The sequence below is a fragment of the Danio rerio genome, chromosome 8 (assembly GCF_052040795.2).
Source record: "Danio rerio strain M-AB ecotype USA chromosome 8, GRCz13ab, whole genome shotgun sequence".
In the NCBI taxonomy this organism is placed as follows: domain Eukaryota; kingdom Metazoa; phylum Chordata; class Actinopteri; order Cypriniformes; family Danionidae; genus Danio; species Danio rerio.
Window position 1 is genome coordinate 46,320,001 of NC_141028.1, and position 17,529 is coordinate 46,337,529.

Consider the following 17,529-nt stretch of genomic DNA (forward strand, 5'->3'; position numbering starts at 1 on the left):
ACAAAGTGCAGGGAAAGACAAATCATCTATGGCAACATTGGAGAAAGAGACTGAATGTGAATGTTTGTGAATGTGACCTCAGATTAGAGAGCGCTGTTAAAGATTATCCAGCCTCTTGCACTGTTTAATTCCAAACATAATCCTGCATTCACAGTTTATGTTGTTGTTTTTCCACTGCACCACTTGGCCTACTTCTCCTCTGCACATCGTTTCATTCACAAGAACAAGCGGCCCGTGTGTGGATGTGCATGGAGAATGTGCCGGGCCAGACACCGCGTCCCGAACAAGCACAATGAAGTGGATGCGTAGGAGGCTTGTGCTATTAGAGTCATTCAAGCATCCAGAGAACAACCTGCTCCTTAATGTCTGCAAGCGTGTTGTTTGTGCTCGGGGTAAAAATAGATGTACATGTGGAATTGATCTGTTTACTTTGTGTGAGGCTAGTCATATGGCATTGATTTGTACTTAGTGTGTATTTTTTTAGATATAAAAAATATAATTTGTTTATCTAGGACTTTACTATATAGTGCAGATATATGCTTGATGCAGATAATTGTAGTAAATGTCTGGATTTAGTTTTTGCTTTTTAAATTATAGCCTGGGTTTAATGACACCTGCTGTTCACGGGATGAGAAATCATTAGCATGCTGGGAAGTGCTGTATATTTAGTCAGGACAGGAAGTGTTTTAGTTTATGAAGTGAAATTAAATAAAATTTAATTTAATTAAATTTTAAAAATATAAAATAAAAAATAATAAAATATGATGGTTAAAGGAAAAGAAAGTAAATATCAGATGGCATAAATAAATTTAAATTAAATTAAATTAAATTAAAAAATAAAAAAAATTTGTATGGCCAAAATAAACTAAAAAAAAAAAAAATGATGCCTAAAATTAAATAAAATACAAACTGGATGGCTAAAACAAAATAAAATAAAAATCGTGTCTCTTAAAATAAACAGAAACAAAAATCTGATGGCAAAAATCAATTTATATTAAACATTTTAAATAAAATAAAATGCGGCTTGCTTAAATAAATTAAATTAAAACAAAAACCAGATGGCATAAATGAATTAAAATTAAATAACATAAAAAAATTTAATACAATTTTAGATAGCCAAAATAAAATTAAAGTCTGATGCCTAAAATAAAAAAATAAATTTAAATTGGATGGCTAAAATAAAAATGATTTTAAAATTTGGATGAATAAAATAAAATAAAAATCAGATTGCTTAAAATAAATAGAAATAAAAAGTGGATAAATAAGTTAAAATTAAAATAAATTAAAAATAAAATAAAAACTCAGATGACAAAAATAAATAAAATAAAAATCTGATGGCTTAAAATAAAATAAAATTAAGCACAAATTGGATGGTATAAAGGAATAAAGAAAAAAAAAATCTATAGATGGTTTCTGATAATAAAACTGAGGTCTAACGAAGTGAATTAATATGATGGTCTATGCAAAAATGGAATATTATATTTCTAATATTATAATTAGATGCATGGCTTGAGAGTTAGTAAATTAAAAGTGATTTATCATTTCTGGCTGAACAATTGCTTTAATGGATAAACTACTTGACATATTTTAGATTGATGTCTTGATACATTTTTCTAATCTTGTGTGAAAAGTTATTATAATCAACATTTTTATTTCTCATTTTATTTATTATATTTATCTTTTTTATACCAAATTCCAAATATAATTCAACAAAATGGCTTTTGTTATGATACATTTGTCTGATTAATTTACAACCCCAAATTAGAAAGTCGAAAGCTAGGACAGTAAGGAAAACGCAAATTAAAAAGAAAGTAGTGATTTCCAAATTTACTTTGACTTGTATTTCATTGCAGACAATCTATTGGATTTCATTTGCCAATAGATATGGGAGAAAATTATTAAAATGTTTTAAAAACAATGTTCCTCAATGAAAGATAGTACTACATTTAAATATTTTACCGTAAGTAGTGCATAACAATTAAAAGATTCAAGAAGTCTGGAGGAATTTCACTGCGTAAAGAACAGTGGCGCAACCCTTAATCGAACAACTGTGATCTCTGATTCCTCAGGCGGCACTGCATCAAGAATCCTCATTCATCTGTAAGCGATATCACAACATAGACTCAGGACTACTTTGGCAAACCATTGTCAAGTACCACAATATATAGTTTCATTCACTAATGCCTGTTAAAACTGCACTGTGCCAAAAAGAAGCCCTATGTTAACAGTGTTTAATTGCACTGTTGAATTCTCTGGGCTCGGATGCATCTGGGATGAACCAACACACAGTGAAAATGTGTACTGTGGTTAGATGAATCAGTACAGTATTGCGATTGGAGCACAATATACTACCTTCTTTTCCAGAGACGCCCATACAAATTTCAACAAGACAATGCAAAACCACATTCTGCACACATTACAAAGTCCTGGCTGTGGAGAAAGAGGATAGAGATACTTGACTGGCCTGCCTGGAGTCCCAACCTGTCTCCAATAGAGAATTTGTGGCCCATTTTGAAGTACAAAATTCGACAACAAAGACCCTATTTATACCCTATACTGTTGCCCACTTAAAGGTTTTTTGCAGGAAAAAGGGACAAAAATACACCTGAAACACTTTGTCTTCAATCCCTAAATATCTTTTAAGTGTTGTGAAAAAGAATGGCAACATTACAAAGTGGTAAATGCTTTACTGTTCCAACTTTTTTTTAAAGTTGGCAAAAACCAAAATTGGGATATGTGTTTATATACAAAAAATAATTTAAAAAATCACGAGGAACACATTAAATAATGTGCTGTCATATTAGCTTTTTATATGCGTTTTACATACTGTACCAACTCTTTTTTTTCATACATACAATAGAGATGAACATATTTTAAGATTGTCATTCATCATTGTCAAAATTATTATTATTATCGATGGATGAATGTCTACTACTACTACTACTACTACTACTAATAATAATAATATTTATAATAATAATAATAATAATCACGAGGTCCGTTTTGCAACTGCTATTATTATTATTATTATTATTATTATTATTATTATTATTATTATTACTGCGTAATATCTGACATATGCATATTGATATAAACTATAAATTTTTTTTAATTGGATTCACATTCCCATAATATGAAAACAATGCGATGTAAAACACTTTAGTATGCGTTATATTACCAAAATGAAACAATAACATGATCCATTTATCGTTAACTGAACATTTTATCAGAGTTCAGAGGAACATATTAAATGACTCTATATTACCTATACTATTATTTTCTACACCTAAACACACTGCAGACAATTTCTTCCGCACATGCACGTATTGCATATACTGTAAAGCTCCATTTTTTTGTTAATAATCAGATTTACATTCACATATAGGTACAGTAATCTGAAAACACTATGAGGTAATTAACCTTGGACTGGATTATATAATTCTAAATTAAATAAATGCTGAATGCAATAAAATAACAATATTTTTACATTTAAATATGACCAATTATTCATTTGCCTATATTGCTTTTATGAATTTAATTAACAAATTGTTTCACGGTTAATATGTAAACTTGGTATCTAAATAGGTTTGGGTTTAAGTAAAGTACTATTGAATTGTGCTATAGCAATGGGTACACTTTATTACAATGCATATGATTTGTTTTAGTGTACAGCCTATATTCATTCATTCATTTTCGGCTTACTCCCTTTATTAAGCCGGGGTCGCCACAGCGGAATGAACTGCCAAGTTATCCAGCACGTTTTTACGCAGCGGATGCCCTTCCAGCCGTAACCCATCTTCGGGAATACAGCCTATATATAAAAGCCTATATGTTTTTCTATCTTTGTTCCCTTTTTTTTTTAGCTACACTTGTCTCCTACCAGCTTGCATCACCCACTGAAACTGTACACCTGTATGGAAAGTTGCAGCACAGCGTATTTTGCCCACACAAAATTACAAGGTTTGCTCAACCATGAAAAAGTGCATCATCGCCTTCAGCGCGTGGTTTTGATGTTCCTAATTTAAACAGTCTAACTCGTGTGCTCTTGCCCAAAAGCCCTAAAGGCAAATACACAAGTGTCATCATAAACTGTATGCAAATGTCGCTCTATAATACTGTTTAAACTCACGTCACAACATAAAAAACACGGGTAACCCCAACGACCACGTGCCGGTGGGAAAAGAGGGGAGAGCGCGTCAGCACCCATATATGGAATGTCGGCTGTGGTCAGCAAGCCATATATGGTGCTTCCTTGCGTGACGTTGGTTCCTTATGTGGAAAACGAAGGCGTGGCTGTGTGAGAGGAGACGCGATACAAATACTGTTACCAACCCCGCCTGTACTGTAGAATCACATCTGCTTACCAATAAAAGACTTTAAAACTAAGCTTTGAAAGAAATACAGAGGATTAAAGATTAAACAACTCGCTGTTCATTTTAAAGTAACATTAAACATAACAGGAACAATATTGATTTGTGTCACCTGTAGGCTATTTGTTGTTTATAGTTGTAAAATATAAAACGCTTTCATACATTCTGAACGCGCTGCTGTTGATGCTGTGAAGGTTATTCGTTTCAACTCACGGCTGTTTGTTTGTCTGGAGAGGGCATCATGGGTATCGGCGACCCTCTCGAGATCTCAGGCAGTGAGTTGGTTCAGATTTTGCGGACTCCCTCGGAGCTCTTCGCATCCGGCGGCTGCATCGTGCTGGACTGCCGGCCATTCCTCGGTTTCTCCCGCGCGCACATCCTCGAGTCCCGCAACGTCAACTGGAACTCCATGCTGAGGCGCAGGTCCAAGAGCTCCGTGGTGTCCCTGGAGTGGCTGGTGGCGGATAAGTCTCTCCTGGCCCAGCTGAGGAACGGGGACTTTTCTCCAGTGGTGGTCTTGGATGAGAACAGCCGGTCGGTGAGGGACCTGAAGAGCGAGAGTTTGGCCAGTCTCCTCATCAGCGCCCTTCAGTCTGAAGTCCAGTCCGCCTCGACGCACATCTGCTTCTTACAAGGTAAACTTCAGCTTTACACAACTGCTGTCATTTAGGTATAAACTATTATATTATATTATATTATATTATATTATATTATATTATATTATAATTATAATTATATTATATTATATTATTAATTAAACGACTCACAAAATGTCAATTAAAATAGTCATAATGACTTAACATCAATCAGTTTTCTTACACCAACGAATGTAATTAAATAAAGCATTTCTCCTTATTGTGAGCATTTTTTTCACCTTTAATTTTATTACATTGGGTATTAATAGATTATAAATAGATTTGTATAACTATTAGGTAAATAGACAGATAACACCTTGCAGATATTTGACGGTTATACAGAGCAGAAATCATTTGTTTATGGCAAATGTAATCTAATCTAAATCACACGGAAGTCTTCTTTTAGTTTGTCAAAGACAGATATATTATATAGTATATTATAATATTAATACTTATATATTTATTATAGAAATGACATAAAACAAGAATAACACAGCGACACATTAAATAGCTTGTGTATTAAAATAAACTGTCTTTTGTAATAAATTTACAATTGCTATTTGTTTTAGTTTGTTTTGTTTATGTTACATTAAAATCGTATCATAAAATGGCAGCTTGAAGAAGTGGGGGAGGGGTAGTTTTAAATTAAAGAAATATCTACTTAATATGACTTGTTTTTATATTAAATGCTTAAATTGTTCTAAAATATATTTCTATATGTATCTACAGATGTTAATTTTTTCAGCTGGTGTCATTGGTTATTTCAGGTTTAAACTACGATTTTTTAGATACTAAATGACACTGCCCACTAACAAATGTAATAAAATAAAAAACATTTCTTTGTAATGTGACAATGTTTTTGCCTTTTCTTTTTTATTAGATAGCCTTGGTAAATAGACATATAGAAGACGATATTTGATATTTCTGCACTGTATTTATTTACATTATTGTTATTATATTATCTAAATCCTTTGGTAATAGTTAAATGTAAATGAATCTGAATCACCTGGAAGAATATTGTCTACAATAGTTTATCAATGACAGACATTTGATATAGTATATTATTATATTAATATTACAATACATTTACCATATATACATTTTCACCAAAGTAAAAAAAAAAAAATACATAAACAAAACAAGAACAATACAGTGATAATTTTAAATAACAGTTTATACATAAAAAATCTTTCTTTTGTCATATATTTCTAGTATTTTTTATTATGTTTTTTGTTGTTACTTTCATTTTAATTTGTATCATAAAATTTCAGCTAGAGTTTCAAAAAAACAAAACGTATCCTTTTTTTGCATTAAACAAATACTTAATCTTAAATTGAAAATTTTATAGTTTATATTTCTATATGTATTATAAAGAATAAAGTGTAGTGAATCAGAACAATACATATATGTGTGTATGTAAAAAATACACATTGGGTATACATTGGGTGTACTGTAATTTTTATTATTATTTATTTAATTATTTAGTTATTTATTTCAGTGTAAAAAAAAAATAACTGAACACAAACACACATCTTTCAAATGTCCTTCTCAGATTGTCAAACTGCACAAAATCACAACATTAATTTTTTTTCCTCCATCTGCAGGTGGATTTGATGGATTCTTTGCACTTTATCCTGAGCTCTGCTTTACCGCCCCTGCTGTCCTGTGCTCAAATCACTCTACTCTCAGTGAGCCAGAGCCCGTCATGTCCGGAAGAAAGACTCCACTCTATGATCAGGTTTGCAGAAATCTTAAAATCACAAATACATCAATCAATTACCATTTAGTTTTCATTATCTTTATCAAACACTTCCATTGATTGTTTTGCTCTTTTCATTTACTAGGGTGGTCCAGTTGAAATCCTCCCCTTTCTTTTCCTGGGCAGTGCTCATCACTCGTCCCGACGGGAGACTCTAGAGCGAAATGGGATCACAGCAGTCCTCAATGTCTCCTCATCCTGTCCAAATCTGTTTGAGGAAGAGCTTCAATACAAAACCCTGAAGGTTGAGGACAGTCTGGCCGCAGACATACGTGTGCTCTTTCCTGAAGCCATCCACTTCATTGGTAAGTTCTTAATGAATAAACAGTCGCATTTTCTCATATAAATCAACAATGGATCCAAAAGCTAACTCCTATCTTCGATGCATCTGCAGATTCGATAAAAGAGGGTGGTGGTCGAGTGCTGGTCCACTGTCAAGCAGGAATCTCTCGCTCCGCCACTATCTGTCTGGCGTACCTCATTCACGCTCAACGGGTCCGTCTGGACGAGGCCTTCGACTTTGTAAAACGCAGACGACAAGTCATCTCACCCAATCTCGCATTCATGGGCCAGCTTTTGCAATTCGAGACGGATGTTTTGTGCCCATATTCAGTACTAGAAAGAGAAAGCAGTGGTACTGCGTTTTAGAACACTTGAACTGACCTGTAGGTTTTGACCGGACACTGTGACAGATCTACAAAGGTGCTTTTTGAGAATGCCAATGGTGTACAGCAAGACTTCTCTGGATGGCATTAAATATGGCATCTCACTCTTTAAAAAAAAACATGGTAAAGAAACCAGTCCAATCTCACAAGGAAATGTAACTATATTATGTGTTGTCAATTCATAAGAATTCATGACTTCATTTGTATGAAAATGTAAGATTTTAAAAGGAGACGTGTCCCCGAACCTCTACCCTAAACTTAACCATCAATGGGGATGAGCAATTGTACTAAAATGTACGAATCAAATCGTACAAACTAATACAAAATCCAAATATTATGAATTGGCGTAAGATTGCGTTGGGTAAAACTCAACTTGTTTAGGGAAGTCAAGCATCAACTGACCTATATTTGATTGTTTATGGTAAAACAGACTAAAACGAAATGCCTTTCTGTGTTTCCGATCAACAACGGCGTCGATGACACACCGCACCACCCAATAGCCCTTATGGAAAATGTCAATGTCACGGTCACACCGTGTGCTTGACTACTAACTGTGATCTTATTAACTTGAGATGCTGACGAAAGCGAGAAACTACTTCTGTCCTGCCACGTCGTTTCCATTCAGATTTCAGCAGTGGTTTGTGTTTATGTCAGTGTGTACGTCTGTTCATCTTGATGTCCTGAGTCGTGTTGCATCAGTCAATGTTCCGTGTGACTGATGCTGTGACCATATAAGGCTGTGACGTGTGGTTAGTCTTCTGTGTGGTAAATGTCAAGTTTTTCCATGAAGTTACTGTCTAATTGTCAGTCTCAAAACGAGCTTTAAAGGGCAAAGACCTGATAAACTGTGATCTTGGGTCATTTTAAAAGTCTGTTGAGTCGAGTGGCGATGGATTGCGAGCGCTAAAGACATTTTTTTGTGTATTTTATTTTTGTTTTGTGAATATTTATTTATCATTGAAGCAATGCACTTTAAATTATTGTTTTGATAAGATATTTTGTAAGCTATGCGGTTCACATATTTCAACGTGTAAATAAAATGATGGATTAATTTGTTTAATTTGGAACTGAGTGTCATTTTTTTGTTAATATTTATGATAAAATTATGTTTTAATTCATTGTTTACTGGCAAATTACAGCCCCTGCATCTTTGTAGTTAGCGCTATGTATGAAATATTATGACTAAATAGTAAGAAATAGCTAAACAAATTATAGAAATCTTTCTAGATAAATATATTTATATAGAGAGAAATATATAAACTATTTGCAGCTATAAAAATTGGACATTATATTTTTGATAGAATAAAAGCTGTGTATTCTCACCAATAATAGACACATTTACTGTCTTAACATATTCAAAATATACATATGAATGAATTACAGTTTAAATTGAATACTTAAAATGGATTTCATTATCATTACTACAATCTTCAGTGTGTATAAATATATAATTCTTCTGTAATACATTTATATATACTAGTTTTTTAGTATGTTTTGATTTTGTTACTTCCATTTAATTTGTATTTAAAAATGGCAAAGTTTCATATAGAAAAAATAGGGAAGGGGTAGTTTTAAATGTCTTTTTTCCCATTGAATAAATAAATAAGCTTGAAATGTTATGTTTTATATTTCTTTATGTACTATAAAGAATAAAGTGTAGTAAGTCAGAACAATACATACATGTGTATATACAAAATACACAGCTTGGGTCTATGTACTGTAATTATTATTATTACTATTCTTAATTTCTATAAGTGTAAAAAATAACTGAACATACACACATTTTTCAAATGTCCCCTTTTTTGTCAAACTGCACAAAATATTAAATAGTAAGAAATAGCTAAATATATAATATAAATATTTCTGGATAAAAAAAACAAAAAACATATATATATATATATATATATATATATATATATATATATATATATATATATATATATATATATATATACATATATATATATATATATATATATATATATATATATATATATATATATATATATATATATACTGTCTTAACATATTCAGAAAATATATATGAAAGAATAACTATTTAAACTGAATACTTAAAATGGACTCATAAGGAGTCATAACAGCAGTCTTCAGTGTCAAAAGATCTTTCAGAAATTATTTATTATATTAATGTGTGTTTGTGTGTAAGTAAAACTGCTACATTGTAGTACAGTTTAATAGGTAACATACAGTTTAAAACTTCAATATTGATAACAATAATTTGAATTTAGCTATTTATTTATTTTAATAATCCTTAGGAGTTGCAAGAACCTTATTTTCACATTGTCACACATTAATTTTTGATCATAATAAATATTTTCTGAAAGATCTTGTGATTGAAGACTGTAGTTATGGCTCCTTATAAGCCCATTTTAAGTGTTTAAGCTGTCATTCTGTTATATGTGTACCTTACTTACGATATTAGCGCGCCATCTGGTGACTATTCACAATAAAATACATCCATCCTTCTTTTCAAGCATTCATGCAAGAGACCACTAAGTGGCAGTGTTACACCATACAAACAAGACCCTCTTACTGGCCACCTTAATAATTACACCTCGCTACTATCAGCTTGGTTTTTATTCCTCATGGTCTCCGAGTAGTAGAAGACATTCCTCAGATATTCTGGTCTGCAATGACATGACACCATCACACATTCTCTGTAGATTTATCAGCTGAACCTTCATGATGTAAATCTCCAGTAGCACCACATCACAAACAGTACTCTAAAGCAGGGGTGTTCAAATTCGGTCCTGGAGTGCCAGTATCCAGCAAAGTTTAGTTACAACCACAGTTTGACATACCTGGGCTAGCCAATCAAGCTCTTACTAGGCTTACTAGAAACATCCTTGCAGGTGTGTTAAAATCTGCAGGACACTGGCCCTGCAGGACTGAGTTTGGACACTCTGATCTAATGGATTAAGATTTGGTGACTGTGGAGGTCATTCTAGTGTAGTGAACTCATTATTCACATTCTAAAAACAGTTTGAGAGAATTTGAGCTTTGGCACATTATCCTGCTGGAGTTAGCCATCACAACATGAGTCCGTAACTGTGGACATAAACAGATGGACATGGTCTGCAACAATACAAACACGTTGTGATGTGTAAATGATGCACACTAGGTATTATAAAGCCTAAAGTGTGCCAAGAAAATATCCCACACAAACTCACCGCCAGCTGCTTGAACTATTGATACAGTACAAAGAAAGATATCCTTGCTTTCAGTGTTTATTTTGAACCCGCCATCATAAAGCTGCATCAGAAGTCGAAACTCATCGGCCCAGCCAATCTTTTCTCAAACTTGTCGATTTTTAATAAACTTGTGTGAATTGTAGATTCCTTTTTGAGTCTGACAAGAGGGTAAGCGGTGTGCTCTTCTTCTGCTGCTATAGCTCATCTGCTTCAAAGTTTGATGTGTTGGTTTTCAAAAAAAAATATTTATATATATATATATATATATATATATATATATATATATATATATATATATATATATATATAGAAAAAATCTAAAAAAAAAAAAATAACTGAGATGAGATGTCTTTCTATCAACTGAAGCAGTCTGGTCATTTTACTCTGACATCTGTCATGCAAATCCCAGCAGATCTGCTGTTTCTGAAAACCTCTATCATCCCATGTAACAATAATAATACTAATAATAAGCACATGTTTTAAGTACATTATAGATAAATAAATAATTACCAGCAATATTTCAAATATTAATGATTGAATTGTAAATGTTTGCTTCATTGTTCTGTACTTGTATAACAATATGGTTTACTTGATTAATTTTTTGTACTTCAGAACTTCCATTAAGGTAATGGCTGTATACAACATCACCTCCATACCCTTAAAGAGACAGTTCACTAGTTAACTATCACATGGTCTGAGCAAGAAGATGAAAATCTATTAACCAGCTAAGCACAGACAAAATGGTATCCCTTATTGATACACTTGTTTTTAATCACTTCTTTAAGTGGACTATAGTAGTCGACTAATGTATGGAATACTGGATGAGGGTATAGAGGGCGATTTTGGATACAAATATAATGATCATCGATGCTCCCTGATTGTCACGCTTTTTCGTTTAGTAAACTTAGAAAACGACTGCATTTGAGACAGCCCTCAAAATAGTTAAGTACCTGATCAGTGCCCTGACTACTGAACAAGAGAATTGATTAAGACGCTCCCTAGAATTTCTACATGCCGGTTGCTGCCATATTACCAGCTGATGGCAGTTATGTTAACGAGCAGTTGAACAGGTGACCTAATGCCTGTTGAGCATAACCTGAGTGAAGAGACACAGGTCTTCAACTACTGTATAACAGTATTATCATTAATCTTATTATTTGCTTCCTAAATGATTACTGAATATGTTGAAGGTGGACAGACACCAAGGAAGAAAGTTCAGCAGAAACACAAGCCACAGCTTTGAAGAGTTGTGTGTGTGATTCATCGGCAATTAGCTTGTGAGGTGATTGTGCTACAGAAGGTCACTGCTGCCTAAAGCCATCAACATCTACAACTCTTTCATTGTGAGCAAGGCATGGAAAACACAGATTTTATTTTAAGATTTCTGCCCAACATGGATGGAAGTTCTGAACACTTAAGGTGAAAAATAGACTGCGGTCGCCCATGTGAGGCTGATCCTGTGATGCCAAGAGTGGTTTGGTCAGGCTTTAACTCTCACACGCATCTCTATTAAAACTGAGAAGGATTCTATCAGGATGTCTGGCAAACATTTTATACTTCTTAGCTTACTGTAGCAGTTTTGAATCGAATTTTTTATAGTATCCGGCCGTTTATCGTTTCAGTGCTATTGAGCCTCTCTATATTTCTAAATTACATATTAATATTTATGCTGCTAGAGCTCTTACATGGCGACTGAAACCATTAACCGTCACATATACAAACTTTTCATTTGAGACTACTGATGGCAGTAATTTATTTTTTGCCTCTTTCAACGCTGAATACCTAAACGAATAATTTAAATAATGCTTACGACAGTCTATGGGGAATATTGGCAGTCCCCTCAGCCACAATGCACTTTGTCAGCTAACTGAACTGGAAAATCTGCAAGTTGTCCAGGGTTAATTGTTCTATTTAGCTTGCTCATAACAGCAGAAAAATGATACAGTCACAGCGGGTTTGCTTTTGTTATTGGGAATTGAGATTGGTTCAAATAACTGCGGCAAATAGCAGCGACATATAATTGCAGATCTGCATGTGACTGCTTTCATTGCCCTCAGATTCCTCAGATTAAAGAGTAGAGGCCCTGACGCGTTTATATTCTCACTTCTTATGGCTGTTAAAAGAACTTTTAAAAACTTTTTTTGCGCATGAAACAGTCTGTTATAAACCTTTAACCCTTAACAGAGTAATTTCATACAATGTTTACTTTAGTGTATTATTTACATTTACGATTAGGGATTTGGCATCAAGCGGCAACAGCCCGCTCTCCCTCAACAACACGGAAGCCAACATGGAAGTAACTGAAACTGCAATTCATCGACTGGCCTTTGGGGGCTGGCTCCAGGATGTCCAGATGTTCACTGACTGCAATGCTGGTCCATTTAATTTTTACAAAGTCTTGTTAAGTGTGCATAATTAATTAAGGGTGTGGCCACTTGAGTGACAGCTAGGTCTCGCTGGTCACCGTCAAATCATTGTTTAGTCACTCAATGTGTTACAACAGTGTTTTTAAAAGACTAAACCCTTTACTGATTTAGTACACAACCAAGCACATGTTGTCAGAACACAAACGGGTCACAGATAATGAAGTATTAAGCATTTTCCCAAAGAAAAGCCTGTCTAAGCAAAATGCTAGCAGGGGTTTGTAGCTCCGCTCGCTCCGACTCTTTGCCCTTGTTTGGTATTCCCCTGCTCGGGGCGAAGATGCATGAACAAAATGGCGACGGTTGACCACACATACTTGTGGCTTCATTTGTGCTCTTCAGAAACCTATGGGTGACGTCATGAATACTACATCCATATCTTTTACAGTCTATATTTTGGCATATGCTTTTGTACAAAGGGACTCACAAATGAATAGTTACCATATCTTATTTAAACTATTGGCATACTAAAAATTGAATTTCAATAGTATTATATTAGAAAGTACATTTTTAAAGACACTTTAACCAGGGTGCCCAAACTTTTTTGTATGAAGAGCCAAAAACCAAATGTCATTGATGCCGTGGGTCGAAGGTAAATATACCAGTATATTATATTAATGTTGTCATCGGTTATTTCCCAATTTATTTCATTACTTTTTACTTTAAATTGTATTAACTAATGCTCTATAATTTTGAAACAATCATTAATAGCTATGAAAACAAACAATCACATTTATAACAATGGAGTGTGGTGCTGAATACAGCAGTCAAGCAGAATCTGCCTTTGACTTAATTATAGCTCACCAAAGTCTCTACATTGTCGGTAGCCAGTGTGTACATTTAAACGAAATCTGATTAATTTACACCATTTAATTGAAATACAATTAATTTCAGTTAGCTTTTAACAATAAAAAAAAAAAAAAAACAAAGGGTTACGTTAAATTGGATTAGACAATTTCGAGACCATCTCCATCATACTCCCTTTCTGATAGGATGGCCAGCCAAATCAAAGGTTACCATGGGCCAACTTTGGCCCGCGGGCCCTAGTTTGAGCATCTATGCTTTAAACATAATTTTCATATTCTGGAAAAAAACACTAATGCAAAATTATGGGATTTTTCTTTTTTTTTACATTCACTACCACTGTGAATCACATTGTTCTGCAGGGCCTCCTACTAGGACCAATTTTGTTTTCAATTTAAATATTTCCTCTTGCATCCATTATTAAAAAATATATATAAAAAAGTCACTGCTGTGCTGATGAATTAAGTGGCCTCACAGGATTTATAAATCCACTGCTGTCTTACTGCTAGTTTTTTTTTTTTTATATGATGCAGAATTACACTACAAATACCCTTTGAATGCCCTTTAAATACCAATATTTATACAGGGTATTTGCAGGATCTTAAAAAGTCTTAAAATTTCCAAAAACAAAATTTTAGGCCTTAAAAGGTCTGAAATACACTGAAATATTGTGTTTTAGGTCTTAAATAATTTGGTAACACTTTACAATAACAGTCATTAATAATGATGTGTTAATATGTAAATTAATCATTATTACGAACCAATGATGAGCTATTTACGTTTTTATTTTATACTCGTTTATATTTGCGCGTATTTACGAGCTATTTAACATTAACTACAACAAAATTTACATGAGTTCATATGTGAATAACATCTACCTTTATTACTAGTTAGTACATGATTGTTTGTTAATTAATGTATTAATTACCACATTAGTTTAGGCTTAATTTAACTATCGTGAACTTATGACATGTCAATATATAATAATATTATGACTTTACTTGGAGGAGCACATCATCATTAACCCATTCTTAACTTCTCATGAACTCATTATGCATATCTGTCTTGTGCGTTTACACCGAATAGCAATAGAAAAGTGTTCTGTCAACATCGACATGAACAGTTTAAACACAGGAGTTCATAGTTAAGGATGAGGTAATGAAGATGTGCCCCTTCAAGTAAAGTCATGACATAATTATACATTAATAGCTCATTAGTTCTTGTTGGTTACATTTAGCTTAAATTTAAATCTTAAATAACACATTAGTTAACAAAATATACTAACACGTAATTAATGTAGCCGTTATTCACACATGAACTCTTGTGACTCCTTAAAGCATGCCTTAACTCATCATTGATTCATAATAGATTAACGTTCACTTTACACATTAATACATCATTATTCATTTACTGTCATTGTAATGTGTTGCCAAAAATGTAAAACAGGTTTTAATTTTTCCAAACCAACCAATCACTAACCTTCCATCTCTATAAAAGTTTTAACCAATGTTTATTTATTATCTCGATTTATCAATATGGTTTAATTATCTTCCTATAATAACATATTTTTATTGTGTTTTTTAAATATTTTAACTGAGCCATTCGAAAAATTCCTTAGCATTTAGCCTTGTGTAAGTCAAAAATTTTATTTGCAATGGTCTTAAAAAGATCTTAAAAAGTCTTAAATTTGAATTGATGAAACCTGTAAACCCTGTTTACTGCATTTAACATATATCTTAATATCAAACAACACATTACAGTTAAAATTATGATCAAGTAATTTGCATATGTTTACTAAGTTAGAGTGTAGCATGACAGAACATTTTTAAAGCAAATTTGTAAAGCGAAGTAAAACTTTTGTTTCTAATATTAAACAAAAACTGTTGTGAAAGTGTGTCTTTAAGTTCACTTGTGGGTATTAATTTGAGGAGTATTATATTTTCTGTACACTTTTCAGATTCAGAAATACACTACAAACAAAATCAAGCACACTTTTTTTTCACCCGGGTTGAATTAAATGGCTGATATGTAAGTCTATCAGTAAAAAAAGAGCATGACTTCTCTTCAGAAGGAACATTATGATCCTCTTGAAAGCTATTCAGGGGAAAAAGTTCTGTAAATTAATTCATTTATTGATTCATTCATTCATTTTCTTGACGGCTTAGTCCCTTTATTAATCTGTGGTCGCCACAGCGGAATGAACAACCAACTTATCCAGCACGTTTTTACACAGCGGATGCCCTTCCAGCCGCAACTCATCTCTGGGAAACATTCACAACAACTCCATAGATAACTTCATTCTCATGGGTGCCATGATCTTATGCTATGCAGATATGAACAGAAAAAAAAACATGCAAACTTAGCATAGCCTACTGTAGATTTGAATTATACAGAATGATTCAAAAGTCACAACTCAGTAATTGCAGACAAACGATCAGTGGTGGAAAGAGTACTGAAAAATCATACTCAAGTAAAGGTACCATTACTTGCCTAGAAATGTTGTGTAAGTAGAGTAAAAGTACCTGTTGTAAATATTACTCAAGTAAAAAGTAGAGCTTTCAAAAGTACTCAAGAATAGTGAGTATTACTCTTTTAAAAGCTGATGCGTTCACATGTAATGTGTGCATGTGTGTGTAAACGTAACATTCTGTAGTGCATCGAGTTATTGGCAAGCAGGCACACAACATTATAAGACATTAACATTAGGTTAGATTGTCTAGCCAGTTTCTAAAGATAACGTTATTTGTTCACTAACAACATCAAATGAAGTTGATATTTGGTTGACTTTAGGTTGTGCTGGAAAGTGACCATAATTCAATGTCGAGCAAACATCCAACGTCATTTTGGCATCACATGCTGACACTTCCATGATTTTCATGGAAAAACAAAATGCAACATTCCCATGACACTGGGGTAACACTTCATTCTGACATCATGTTGACATCTTGTGCCTGCTGGATGTTTAAGGCCATTTCGATCATCATACAGTAAACATCTGTCAGCTTCTCATCAGTGACATGCATTGACCCAGAGACTGTTAAGATGCATGTAAAGATTTTGGACATCTTGTACACTTTTAATGCTTCCGAACAGTTTGCTGCAATTATAAAGCGCACATGTTTTTAGGTAGGGTTAGGTATCGCTTGAGGTTATTTCAATACCGGTGCTAAATCGATACTTTTAAAACAGTAATCGTGCCAAAACGGTGCCTGAACCAATACTTTTTAGCCACAAAATTATTTGAAAAAAAAAAGAAGAAAAAAAAATTATCATCGTAATTAAGCAATATAATTAAATATTTATAATAAGTTTAAAGCAAACATAAATTCATATATTATATATTTGAATTGCATTAATATATTTCTTTTGATCAACCCTATTTGATGCACCTTCTATCTGAGTTTTGATTGGACAGGAACCACAGGACTGATTTTTCTAATCCCCATAGACAAGAAAAATTAAGTAATGACTGAAGGTTGAAGAAAAGTAGGGGAGTAAAAGTACTGATTACTTCACTAAAAATGTACTCAAAGGAAAGTAAAAGTATACACATTTTTAAAACTACTTAATAAATTTCAATTCCTGAGGAAACACTACTCAATTACAGTAACTTGAGTATTTGTAATTAGTTACTTTACACCACTGCACACGATTAACTGAC

The 17,529-nt window shown here is 33.1% G+C and overlaps 1 protein-coding gene across 1 annotated transcript; it reads left to right on the forward strand.

Annotated features, from left to right (window-relative positions):
- The first annotated feature begins 4,534 nt into the window (after nt 1-4,534).
- dusp2 (dual specificity phosphatase 2) lies at nt 4,535-8,489 on the forward strand. Its single transcript, NM_001003451.1, is given in 4 exon segments — nt 4,535-5,005; nt 6,610-6,743; nt 6,850-7,069; nt 7,159-8,489. Coding segments are annotated over 4 exon segments (1,002 nt in total). The 5' UTR covers nt 4,535-4,611; the 3' UTR covers nt 7,413-8,489.
- The last annotated feature ends 9,040 nt before the right edge of the window (nt 8,490-17,529 follow it).